Source organism: Cucumis sativus, chromosome 1, assembly GCF_000004075.3.
Source record: "Cucumis sativus cultivar 9930 chromosome 1, Cucumber_9930_V3, whole genome shotgun sequence".
NCBI classification, from domain to species: domain Eukaryota; kingdom Viridiplantae; phylum Streptophyta; class Magnoliopsida; order Cucurbitales; family Cucurbitaceae; genus Cucumis; species Cucumis sativus.
In genome coordinates, this window is record NC_026655.2 from 8,844,745 (window position 1) to 8,857,894 (window position 13,150).

At 29.1% G+C, this 13,150-nt stretch overlaps 1 protein-coding gene across 1 annotated transcript; it reads right to left on the minus strand.

The window, feature by feature from the left end:
* Window positions 1-811: 811 nt before the first annotated feature.
* Window positions 812-2,813, minus strand: LOC116401706 (transcription factor MYB36-like). Its single transcript, XM_031880148.1, has 3 exons — window positions 2,646-2,813; window positions 2,181-2,310; window positions 812-1,688 (listed from the first exon to the last, which is right to left on the minus strand). Exons 1-3 carry the CDS (start codon window positions 2,779-2,781, stop codon window positions 998-1,000), a joined length of 957 nt encoding a protein of 318 aa, XP_031736008.1. The 5' UTR covers window positions 2,782-2,813; the 3' UTR covers window positions 812-997.
* Window positions 2,814-13,150: the final 10,337 nt, after the last annotated feature.

Here is a 13,150-nt window from a genome sequence, read left to right on the forward strand (position 1 = left end):
TCAATAGCTCCATAGCTCTACTACTAACCCCTATAAACAACAAGCATGGCCTTCACATAATTAATACAAAACTCTCTATCTTTCTCAATATTTTTCTAAAAACACATCCAACTATTGTCCATATTCAAGTAATTTTGTTGCTACATGTTCGATATTTCTCGTCGTTTTAATAGGTTAGATTGACACGAAATTAGGTGAATCAATATTTCAATTGTAATATAAAAAAATGTCAAACATAAAACTAACAATATTATAATATAAACAATAGATGTTCTCAACTCTTAATATTCACTGATTGCCATTATTGATATTTAAGACTTTTTGGCACCTACTAAAAAGATTTTCAAGAAATACTCTACTTTGAAAATGTATATTTCCCTTATTGTTTTTGTTTTTATATTATTACCTTATGGAATATATTTTTACTTCCATATGTATGATTTTTTTTATATTGCCATGGTTATAAGGACTTGAACTCTTGCTATTCATTTCTCCTACATCACTTTTAGCTTCTAGTTCAAAACATATTGGAGTACACCAGCTATGACATAAAAGCCAAAAAATTGAAAAAATAAAAAATATCAAATCTTTGTCAATATTAGCTTTTTATATTGGATTATTTTTAATTTTAGAATGATTATAAATATCAAGATTTGGTTTTATAAGATATGGTAATTAAATGAATTTCAAATCACTGTTATTTTCTTTCCTTTCAATTCAGCCATTGGACCATCATTCCTTTATGCTAAAAAACCTTCTAGTTTTCATAAAAAAAAACATAAACTAGCCTTGAATTTTGGAGCAACTACAGTAAAAAAACAAAGTTTGTACCAACAGTTTCACATCATTAAATTACCTTCATTAACAAAGTGCACAAAATCAAAAGAAAATTTTACCCAAGTGCTGTCAAAACACAAAAGAAAATTAATCTTCCCCACAAAAAAAAAAAAAAAAAAAACGAAGAAGATAAGTTTATCTGACCTTTTTACCCCCTTTCTCAGTACATGAAATTTTCTAGTAATGTTTTGTTTTCATCCTCCATGTAAGAGTACTCAAGATTAGCAGCTGGTTGATGATTAATATAATTCATAATATTATCAGAATAATAATAATAATAATTAGGGTTATTATTATTATTATTATTTTGAAATCCCATTATCCCTGAAGTGGTGTTGATTTGAGTGTAGCTTCTTCCATCAGAAGTACTTGAACTGCAACTTCCTTCACTTCCAAACCCTAATAAGCAGCTTTCTTTCATTTGTACCAATGGATTATGATGATTATACATCAAGGAATTACTACTCAATAAGTTGGTTGTTTCTTGTGTTTGGACAAGACAGGGGCTAGGGCTAATGTTATTATTGTTGTTTGACCAATTTGATGGGATTGATGAAATGAGAGATTCAAAGCTTTTGATTGTTGTTGGAGGGGAGGAAAGGTTATAATTGGAATAATTAATATCATTGAAGTAGTCATCATGTTTGTTGATTAGGGATGAGAGTGGTTGAGATGAAAATGATGAGAAAATTTGATGATGATGATGATTATGTGAAGATGGTATGGTTCTGGATGTGGTTATTTGGGCTTTCTTCTCCATTTCTATAAGCTTCCTCTTTAGCTTGCTATTCCAATGATTCTTTATGTCATTGTCCGTTCTTCCCGGTAATTGCGTTGCGATTATTGACCACCTGCGAATTTGATCGATCTCAAGCTAGATCCAGAAAAAGAAAGAAAGAGAAAAAAAAACCCTAAGAAAAGCTTACTCGATCTTTCACTCGTGAGATATATCAACCACCTATAAATTCTCAAGCTAGATCCACAAGAAGATGAAAGGGAAAAATCCTAAAAAAATTTCGTTAAAGTTACTTGTTTTTTGAAGAAATCAAATATACATTATCAACCACCTGTAAATTCTCAAGCTAGATCCATATAAGCAAATGCTTATATATACATTGTTATGTAATGTTTAAGTAAGCTTGGTTAGGGTAAATTTAATTGTTTATACACACTATTCTAAACATAAGAAGATAATAATAATGTAGAAATGCATAAAGAAGAAGAATAAATAAAATCTACAAAAAAGAAAAAGAAGAAGAAGAAGAAGAAGAAGAAGAAGAAGAAGAAGAAAGAAGGTTAAGTGATTAATAAAATATTAATCAAGATTATATAAATAAATGTACCTGCTTCCAATAGTGGAAAAAAGAGTACAAATTATTCTATCTTCCTCATCAGTGAATCCTCCATGTTTAATGTTAGGCCTCAAATAGTTAAGCCATCTCAACCTGCAACTCTTCCCACATCTCTTCAAACCTTCCATAATAATCCACAAAACATGAAAGAAAGAAAAAACAATTTTAGTATTATGACTACTATTATTATTTTAACAAAATAGAAAGAGAAATTAACCGACATATCTCAACTAAGTTTATACATCCTGCACCCTCATCACACCTCAACCACAAATGCAATGAAAAAGAAAAAACACTCATTTTACAAAAAGAGATCTAAAAAAGAGACTTAAAAAACCCCACTTAAACAAAGAAAACCGTACGAGTAATACAATTATTTAACATTGTGATCTCCCTACCTTTATGGTAAGAAGAAGGGAAAATAACAGATTCAAAACCCTAACACCCTAAAATTACCAGCTTTTTGGGGGAGAGAGATCCAATTTCCACCAGTGCCATTTTTGTCAATAAAATCCTTGAGCTTAGCATCTTCTTCAGGAGACCAAGGACCCTTCTTCACATTACTCTTATCACAACAAGGAGATCTTCCCATTTTTTTTTGTCTCTATTAAGGAAAAAAACTATAATAATGAGTGGGAAATGAGGAAAGTGAGTTATTATTATATAGGAGAATTATAGATTTTTTTGGAAGGGGTTGGTATTATTATTATTATTGCTATTATTTATAAACGACTCAAAAGTGAAACAGTAAGTCAAAATGATAGACAAATGTTGAAACAGTTTTCTAACTCCTATGGGAACAAGCTATACTCTATAGTCTCTTCAACTTTCCAATCCATTAATTTCTTTTATTATTATTCTTATTATGTATGTATGTGTGTGTATATATATATATATATTATATATATTAATTTGGCAGCCTTAAGTACAGCAAACCCTTACTCTTTTTTTAAAAGCATCCAAAGTATGTTCTAGGAACGGAAGAGGACAGACATGGAAACAAATGTATAAGCAATGTAGAAAGAATTTGACTACCATAAATATGTGTATTTTCCCAAGTCCACATGCATTAAATAAATGAAGAACAACTCTTTTTTTAATCACAAAGTTGGTCGGTTTAGAGAAAGTTTAAACTTATAGTCCTATGTGGCTATGAAATTAAAAGTTAGAATTTATTTATTATGGTTTAAACATTATAAACAATACTCTCTATAAGGATTTGATAACATTTTCATAGATAAATTTTATTAGGACTATTTAATTATTTGAAACTTTGTGATCAAACCATATATATGTCCAGAAGTTTGTTTGACAACACATTCTGATAATAATTGGATGGCAAAGATTTTTTAAAGAAAAAATCTACTAGTTTGGTGGTAAAAATGAAAACCATTCTTTAGAAAATTAGATTGAACTAATTTTTATTGAAACATCCAAAGTGATTGATCTCTTTAGAATCACTAAAATTCACATTCCGCGATTTGACTTTATATGGAGCCACTTGTAATTTAGCTGATGAATGTCCCCAGCCAACTTTTAATTAAAACTAAGGCTAAATTACGTAAATTTATGGAAAATTATATCAGACAACAAAAAAAAATCTTTAGAAAAAAGTACTCCATAATATCTATTTCTTACCTATGACAAATATTGCAAATATGATAAGTAATTAGATATATCAGACCGTTATCAAACAGAGAGCTATCCGCTTTTAAATTAATTTTTTTGACAATTTAGAAAATATAGTGACATGGGTCATATTATCATATTTTTTTTTGCTATTTTAAAAAATGTCACTAAATTTATTCTCTATAATTTGTAATTAAATTTTAGTTTAATTATTTTATAAAGTCTTGATTGGAATGAACTTTTATCGGATTTTTAGTTTGAAATTATAGAAACTACTTTCTTGAGAAAAATAAAATAAATCACAAGAAACTTAAATTCAAAATTTTTATAAACTATAGATACAAAATTATAATTTAAACCTTAAAACTGCTATTAAGAAAATGTAGCCAAGGACATATACTTTTCCTTTTAATTACCGTATGATCTATTTTGAAAATGTATTTGGATCAATAATAGATAATTAATCAAATTAATCTACCGATCATAGTTCAATCAAGTACTCTTGTTCTTAAATGTACTAAAAAACCCTAAATCGATCAAATGCAGTGTGTAAAGGTTGTTTTTGACAAATTAAAATAAATTTTTTATTATACATGTTCTTTTAATAACAATTTGGTCATACAATTGGAGTGGTCAATATTTGTATTTTAATATATTAAAAAGTTGTTCAAATAAAAAAAGCAAAGATATTTTCAAATATTGCGTGGTAAAACAAAATATTTATAAAATATAGCAAAATTTTAGATATGTCACTAGATAGACTTCTAACAATTTTACCAGTGATATTGATAGAGACTATTAAAAGTATATAAATGTCTATTAATATCAGTTATTTATAGAATTTTTTTTTATATATATTTTCAATAGTTTTTAAAATTTACTATGACTCCTCCTAAAAACTATTTAAAAAAAATATTTTTCCAAATCCACGTCATACAACTTTTAAAAGATGGCCAAAATTACAAATTGACTTTAGAAATTGAAAATCTAGGAAGAAATTGTGTTAAACAAGATCTGTATTATATAAAATAATAATAAAAATAATGTAAAGTAATATCTTCTTTTTTAGGCAAAACCATATACCTTCTATTTTAGTCACACAAATCCTCCAACTTATTCATTAATGCCTAGATCGAGTTTATTGTTTACATGAATAACTTTAACTCAATTGAATTGATAGAGGAGTAAATGGGTCGTGGTCAAATTTTTCGTCAAAAAAATAAAAAAAAACTCTTTCAAATATTATATAGGGTGTTTTTAGAAAATATAATCTATCAACAAAATATTTACATTGTATAGAAAAATTTTGAAAACAGAAAAAGCATACAGACCCATAATGAAAAGTATAAAAAATGCCTCAGTTAACATGTGATTAATCGGTCATAGTACGTGCTTGTAATTTTTCTTCTAAACGATCATAATACACGATCATGTAGGTAGTATCAACACAATTGCAGTGACATATTCAAAAATTTTATATAGGGGGCACCAGACACTATATAATAAACACACTAAAAAATATTTTTTAAAATATCTCAACATTTTACTAATACTCCAAAATCATTCACTACATTTGTAGCAATAAAGAAAGACTGATAATTTCTACATAATTTTTTGTAATGTAAATATGTGAATTTAAAATTTGCGTACAAAAAAACAAGAATAATATTTTTTTAATGGAATATTGTTGAGAGACGGTAAGTTTAGAACACCTATTTTGTTGCATTTTTTAAATTTTATTTTGTTATATACAAATAAATGCTAGGAAATAAGTTAGAGTTTTATGTTAAATGAGTTTTTTTTTTTTTTTTTTTTTTAAAAAAAGAGTTATCTACTTTTTAGAAAATCAAATTATTGATATTTGAGAAAAGAAAATTATTGATGTTTTGAATAAAATCTAATTCGTAAAAAAATAAGTGTAGTAGACAAGATTTGAACTCACAACCTTGCAAGGGCATCACCATCATAGAAGAAACAAAATTCAGACAAGAAAAACTAAATTTAATATATATTGTAATCTAATATTTTACAATTAATATTAAAATACAAAAACCGATAATGTGAGGGAGGGCACGTGCCCCTGACCCCTTAATACATTCGCCCCTGAGGATTGTGTAGTTTTTTTTAGCGATGGAAAAAATGCTTCAAATCTAAACGATCGTGTGATAAGTGATCGTTTAGACCATATTTACATGATCGTGTAGTTCTTTTTAAACGATTGAAAAAAGACTTCAAATCTAAACGATCGTGTTGACCATGCTAAACGATTGTGTTACTTTGGTAAGAGATCGTTTAGATCACATCAACACGATCATGTAATTCTTTTTAAATAATGCGAAAAGGATTTCAAATCTAAACGATTGTGTTAACTAGATAAACAATCATTTAGATCATATCAAAGCTATATTTAAATGATTTGATATTTCGAAAGAGAAGCTGGAACAAAGAAAGAGAGAAGATGAGGAAAGAAAGAGAGAAGATGAAGAAGGAAAGAAGGAAAGAAAGAAAGAGAGAAGATGAAGAAAGAAAGAAAAAGAAGTTGAATAAAAATAGAAGAAAAAAACTCTGGAGGAGGAACTAAATAAATCTGGAAGAGAAGATGAATAAATTGCCACGAAGAAGAAAGAGAAGTGACGAATTGTTGAAAATAACAAGAAAAAATAAAAAATTTATGAAAATATTTTACTGGTTTTATAGGTTTTTTGTTTCTGTTATCCAGGTGGTAAATATTTTGGTGTTTTGTTACATCTATGAAAATTAACCTAATATATATATTTGCTATGTAACATAAAATATAATATTTACTTCCAAAGCTACGGGGACCTATATACTAAATTATGAATTTGTACACTTCATTTTTGGTAAGATATTTTGGCAAATAGATTACCATCATTTCTAGATAAACAAAATTCTTTTTAGAGGCTACTATTATGAATGAATCTTAATAAGATTGATTCCTTATTTTATAAGATTGATTCCTTATTTTATGGAGAAGAGATATTTTTTCTAAAATGATATATTAAGCGTCATTCATGCTTAAGGTTTGGTTAAGCGAAAAACAAGAGAAGACGGTGAATGGTGTACTGCTAAACTTGCCGAGAAGAGACAGAAAAAGGTGAGCTTCATGTATATTTATTTCTAATATATTCACTGTAGATAATAACCTACGAAGAAGATGACAAAATGGATAGATTGATGAGGAATATGTCGACAAGAAGACCGCATATGTCGACAAGAAGACCGCATAATTGAGGGATCAATTCTCAAAGCCAGGGGGAGCCTGTACTGGTCTTGGTAGCATGTCGATGAGAAGATCATGGAGTTGAGGGATCAACTTTAGAATTTAGGGGAGCCTGAATCAATCTTCAAAGAGATTCAGGAATACTTAAGCAACGCCTGAGTTTAAATTACAAAAAAATAAACATTTTCTTTTTTTCAAAATTAAGTTCGTTGGATGATAATTTTGTTTTTTGTTTTTATTTTTATCTAAAAGTTAAGTCTATTTTTATGATTGGAGGTGTGACGATGGACAATCAAGTGAATGGTCAGACCTCGACGATGATAGACATTTTTTGTGAGGGAGGAGATGAGTTCGTGAGAGCGAGCGATGGAAGAGAGGAAGAGATAGAAGGAAGGGTTTTTTTTAGGAAAATGGACACAGTAGAAATGAAATCTATAAAATGGAGGCGATAAAGAATAGAGGTATTTAGAAAGTGTGGGTAAGAGTAACACATAATGTTTTTAAGAAGTGGGGGAAAAAAGTAAAACGTGGGGCTTAAGTAGTTTTTGATTACGCAAATTACATCAGCAAATACCTAAAATATTTGTTCGGACACAATACATAAGCAGAAACTAAAATAATTGTTAGCAGAAATCCAAAATTTAAAAGTGAATAGTCCTTTAATAGCTTTTGATAGTCTTCTCATATATATCTAATTACTTGTCATATTTACAATATGCAAAAACAATGTATATGAGCTGTTTCTTTCTACCGTTTTTCGTCATCTGATGTAATTCATTATATTAAATACCATAGAAATTTTTCGGCCACATAAATATTTTTTATGATAGAAACAATGATGTGCCCAAGTATTTACGACGACAAATTAAGAATTTTTAAATAATATAAAATATATATGATAATAATTATAATCTTAAATAGCCATCTCAAACTGTCACTAAATTTTATACCATCACACTAGCCCAATTAACAAAAAGAGTTATTAGGTTTTGAAGTCATGTGACGCATGAAGATGTTAGGGCAATTTTGTCACACATCCAAATGCAATAACAGTGCCCTAAAATATTGGAACCCCAAAATTTAATTGCTATATATATATATATAAATCCAAAACCCTATTTTCATAGGGAAACAACAAAATAGATAGAATATTAGGGCTGTGCCGATCTATGAATCTATGTATTTGCAAAATAATAAATTACCAAATTTGCTTCTTTTCGTATTCAGTCAGTACCCTAAAGAAAAAGCTTTACACAATTTTGGTAATTTACATTTTATCTTCATCATTTAATTAACAATTTTGGGGAAACTTTATGATTATGGCAGTTTCTATTTGTGCTTATGTCTATGTGTGCAAACCAAAATAAATGAAAATATTAGCCTTCCCTTTACCCTTCACTATTCACTATTCACTATTTACTATGTATATTTACTATTTACATACACCACCTAGATCCTTTCTTCATCATTGACCTACATCTTTTCTTAAGAAGAATAAATTAAATTATTGCAAGGGGACTATATATTATGGCTTTTACTACCTATGTTGTCTACACTATAGGTTAAACTATACAAATTATTCATACATTATACTTTTGTTAGATTTTTTGTTTGTTTGAGATACATTTTTTTAGATTTCAATTATATTTCTAGATTAGTTTATTTCATCATTATTATAACAGATCTTTTAAGAGATTATGTTTTGCAGCCATACACTAGTTTTTGTAAGTACCTCCGATTTATCTTAGTCAAGTTTGTGTATTTTATGTGATTGAGTTTTGTTAGGAAGCTGGGTTCCATTGTTATTAACACAATCAAAATTTATGTCCTCAATCTTTTGAAGTATGTGTTACCAAGTTGGGTTTTATAACATTTACTTTCCAGCTTGAGGTAAGTGTTAGAAATAGTGGACTTAGGTCATGTTGAAAACTCATGGATAACTAAGATTTACTTTGCCCTAGTTTTTTTATTTTTTTTAATTAGGCTTGTGTCCCTTTGTACCTCTATTACTATTAGAAAATAATCAGAATAAAACATCATGGTTTTTCTCTCGTTACTTTGTTTTTCATGTAAATTTGTGTGTTTTTTGTCTCTACTTTCAATATTTAGTTTATGTTCATCCTTATGCATATGTTTGGTTAAATTTGAAGTTTTTAATAATGATCTCTCGAAAGTTGTAAATTACAATATATATGTATTTAGTTTATGTTGAAATTGATGATCATATTTTATGTGTTAGTATGGATTAAAGTACCCACTTATGTTTGGAATTTAAATCAATCAAATTTTGAGAATAAGGTAAGATTGTGTGAAGTTTTAATGAAATTATTGCAGTATCCAACTGCAAATTGTGATGTAAATCCGTGGGATTGTTTTTTGTTATGATGCCTAAATCTCAGTCCTTTACCTTGAGTTCCTTTTATATACTATAGAATTCCGTTAACTGCTTCCATGTGCTCCTCATAAGGTTTTTGCAAGTGACTGACTTTCTTACAACATAGGAGATGTTATGAATAGTTTGTTCGTCACCAAATTGCCCAAATTGGTAAACTTTTAGACATCAAATTATAGTTGTTCAATTACTCATGTTTATTTGATGATAATGAATGAGGTGGTATTATGAAACATTAATGATTTAGCATGAATGTATTGATGTTCGTTATTTTAAAACATTTAAATTTCCCAAAGGTAGATATGTAGTTTTATAATTTTGAACTTATTGTGGTTAATTGAGGAATTTTTGGTTAAATACTTTAGTGTATCCAGAGGTAACTAATCTATCTAATTTAAGCATTTAAATTATCAATTATATGAAATTAAATTTAGCATCAGCTAAGTATAAATATTATACATTGTTGTGTCTTTTAAAGAAATTTTAATGTATAAGTTAATGATTATTTAATATTATCTGAATCTATGTTGTATCTTTTAGTTTATTTCTCAAAGCAACAATGTGTAAACATATTTATTTTGTAATTGCAAAACCTGCTCCTATTTTTCTTCATTTGCATGCTATGTCTATAATCAAGTTTGATGGACTCAATTTCTCTGATTGGTGCGAACAAATCCAATTTTATCTTGGAGTTTTGGATCTTGATTTGGCACTCTTGAGTGAGAAACATATTGCAGTTACTTCTGCTAACAGTGATGAAGATAAATCTTTCTATAAAGTATAAGAAAGATCAAATAAATTAAACCTAATGTTTATGCGAATTACTGTAACAAACAATATCAAGTCCACGATTAAAAAAACTGAGGATGTTGAGGAATTTATGAAATATGTGGAGAAATGTTCTTAGTTAGAGTCAGCTGATAAGTCATTTGCTGAAACACTTATGAGTACTTTAACCAAGTAACATCAAGTTTGATTGTTCTCGTGTTATACATGGGCATATCCCTGAAATTACGAACTTGGCACTAAGACTAAAGGTCATGGGAATATAAGTTAATGAGATTTTTCTGGTAACATTTATCCTTAATTCTCTACCTTTTAGAGTATAGTCAATTCCACATGAGCTATAACACTCTGAAAGATAAATAGAATGCACATGAATTACAAAGTATGCTCATTCACTTTGCCAATCTCATGAGTCACAAAGGGGCTAGAAAAAACCTGGAAAAAGTGGAAAGAACAACCATGGACAACTAAAGATAAATAAGTCATTTTCCTCAATCCATAAAAAGGAACAAATTAAGGATAGATATCGTTTCTACAACAAACTAGGACACTATCAGAAAAATTGCCTAAAATGTAAGGCATGGTTCGAGAATTAAGGTAAGTATAATGCTTTAGTATGTTTCAAATCAAACTTAACTTAAGTTTCTTATGGCACAACTAGAAATTGTTTTTACCATCGGAAGAACTGCTTTTGGAAACTATGATTGTGTACAAATAATTGTGCTAATGTGCATAGTTTTTATGGAAAAAAAATGATTTCAACTTGTGCATGCATAAAAAAGAACATGATTTAACTGTTTTTTTTCTCTGATAACAGTTTTTCTTTCTGAAAGATCTCTCAAATATTCTTTTGTCTTTCAAGCATTGAGATGAATTGCCGATCTCTATGCTTTTCTTTAATTTAAAAATCAGTATATAAGTCTCCCTTGTGTATAATTAGACATACAGTACACTCTTTTGAAGAGAAAGGGATGAAGATAGGCGTAGCCAAATGTACACTTAACAATTTTATTTGGACAGCAGCTTCTTAAAATCCTTTTATTTCTATGATTTTGCCAAGGAGCATTTGAGTCTGCATTTTCAATAGTGTTTCTGTGTTGATTATTTACAGTTTCTGTTAGCAAGTCTACTGCACCATTCTTTTTTCTACATTCTCTTTTTGGTTGCTTATCTTGCTCCTTATCGTCTCACAGTTTTCCTCGAAATGACATTTGCAGTCATGGAACTTCTGCGACTACCATGAGGCTTGGAGCAAATGTTCTAGTGTTTTCCACTTGCACAAACCAAATGTTAGCTTTTCCTCATATTTATATTTTACAGACTTTTATGATTTTTTATATTGGACATAGAGCTAGATGGAACAATATATTTATATGGTAGAAGTTTGGGCTATTGTAATTAAGTATTTAATGACTAACTATACGTATGGTTCAATGATATATGCAATTTGTTAAAGTATTAGTTCTTTGATGGAAAGTTTGGATTGATTCAATTGTTTAATTAATATTGCATAGTTTAGCAACTGTGTAATCCCAAAAGGTGTACTTATATGTGTGAATGCAATATAATTATATGATTATTTAAATTGTACAATTTTTCATTTGAAAAGAAAAAAAGTCTTGACTTGCAAAATGTGTCGAATAAAAAAATTGTTGACGTGTATAAACTGGCAAGTATAATTTTACTTGAAGCTTAAAAACTGTCAAACAAAAAGTCTCTCTTATTCTTGACACTAGATTACTTGACGCGTTTTACCTATCAAGTATAATTGTACTTAACGCTTAAAAATTGTCAAGTAAACTTTTTTCATTCTTGACACTAGATTACTTGACGCTTTTCAATGCGTCAAGTAAACAAATACTTAACAGGTAAAAAGCATCTAGTGTTGTCAGTTTTGTAGTAGTGTGTCCTCTTCTTTCTTACTTTTTGCCATTAAGGTTATCCCCTGTAGAGGATACCTAAAGGTGTAAAGGTGACACTTCCTCCTCCGCCTAGGTTGTCCAACTATCTCTCTTAGTGAACCGCGTTAGGGCTCTCATTCCTTAGTTCAGCTCCTTGGCTCACTGGGTTAGTCCTTCACCAACTTGGTTATTCCACTCATCTGCCTTCTGAGTCTGATCATTCGCACTAAAGAGCAATTCGCCTACCAACTGGCTCCTCAAACGTAATAGAAATTTTCATAGTCAACGAGTCATGTAAGACTACAGAGACACTTTGTCTTCCTTCCTTAGCTTGGCTATGTAACCTTAGAACTGACATTCGCATGGCCTCAAGGCCTAACAACTTGGGGAGGGGAAACATTAAAAAGTAGGTCAAATGAACTCAGTGAGTGAGAATTTTGGAAAACCTTTTTGGGACAACCACCGTAGAAACAATAAGATCATACAACAACATATAAGTCTCATCACATAAGCCACAAATCATTCAAACATCACTACAGAAAGTGCTACAAGCACCACGTGCTCAAATCGCCTAGCAATTTAGCGCATTACGATCCACAAACAATACAATCATCAGTATCTAAGGGCCCATTTGGTAACGTTCTTGCTCCCTGTTTCCTATTTATGTTTTCAATTTTTAAGAAACGGAGGTGTTTGGTAACCTTCTCTGTTTCTTGTTCTAAAAAAAAGTAGAAACGTTTCTCATTTTATAAGGAATTATTCAGAAAAAAAAAGTAGTTTCTCGCGTTTCCGTTTCTCAATTATTTCTATTGGTTTTTTTTCCTTTTTCTCAATTATTTCTATTGGTTTTCTTTTCTTTTTTCTCAAATTCTTTTTATTGATTTACTTTTCCTTTCTCTCAATTCTTTTTATTGTTTTCCTTTTCCTTTTTTCAATTCTTTTTCTATTTCATTTTCCTTTTCCATTTTTCTCTCGTGATTTTATTTTTCTTCCTCTTATTTTCATCTTCTTT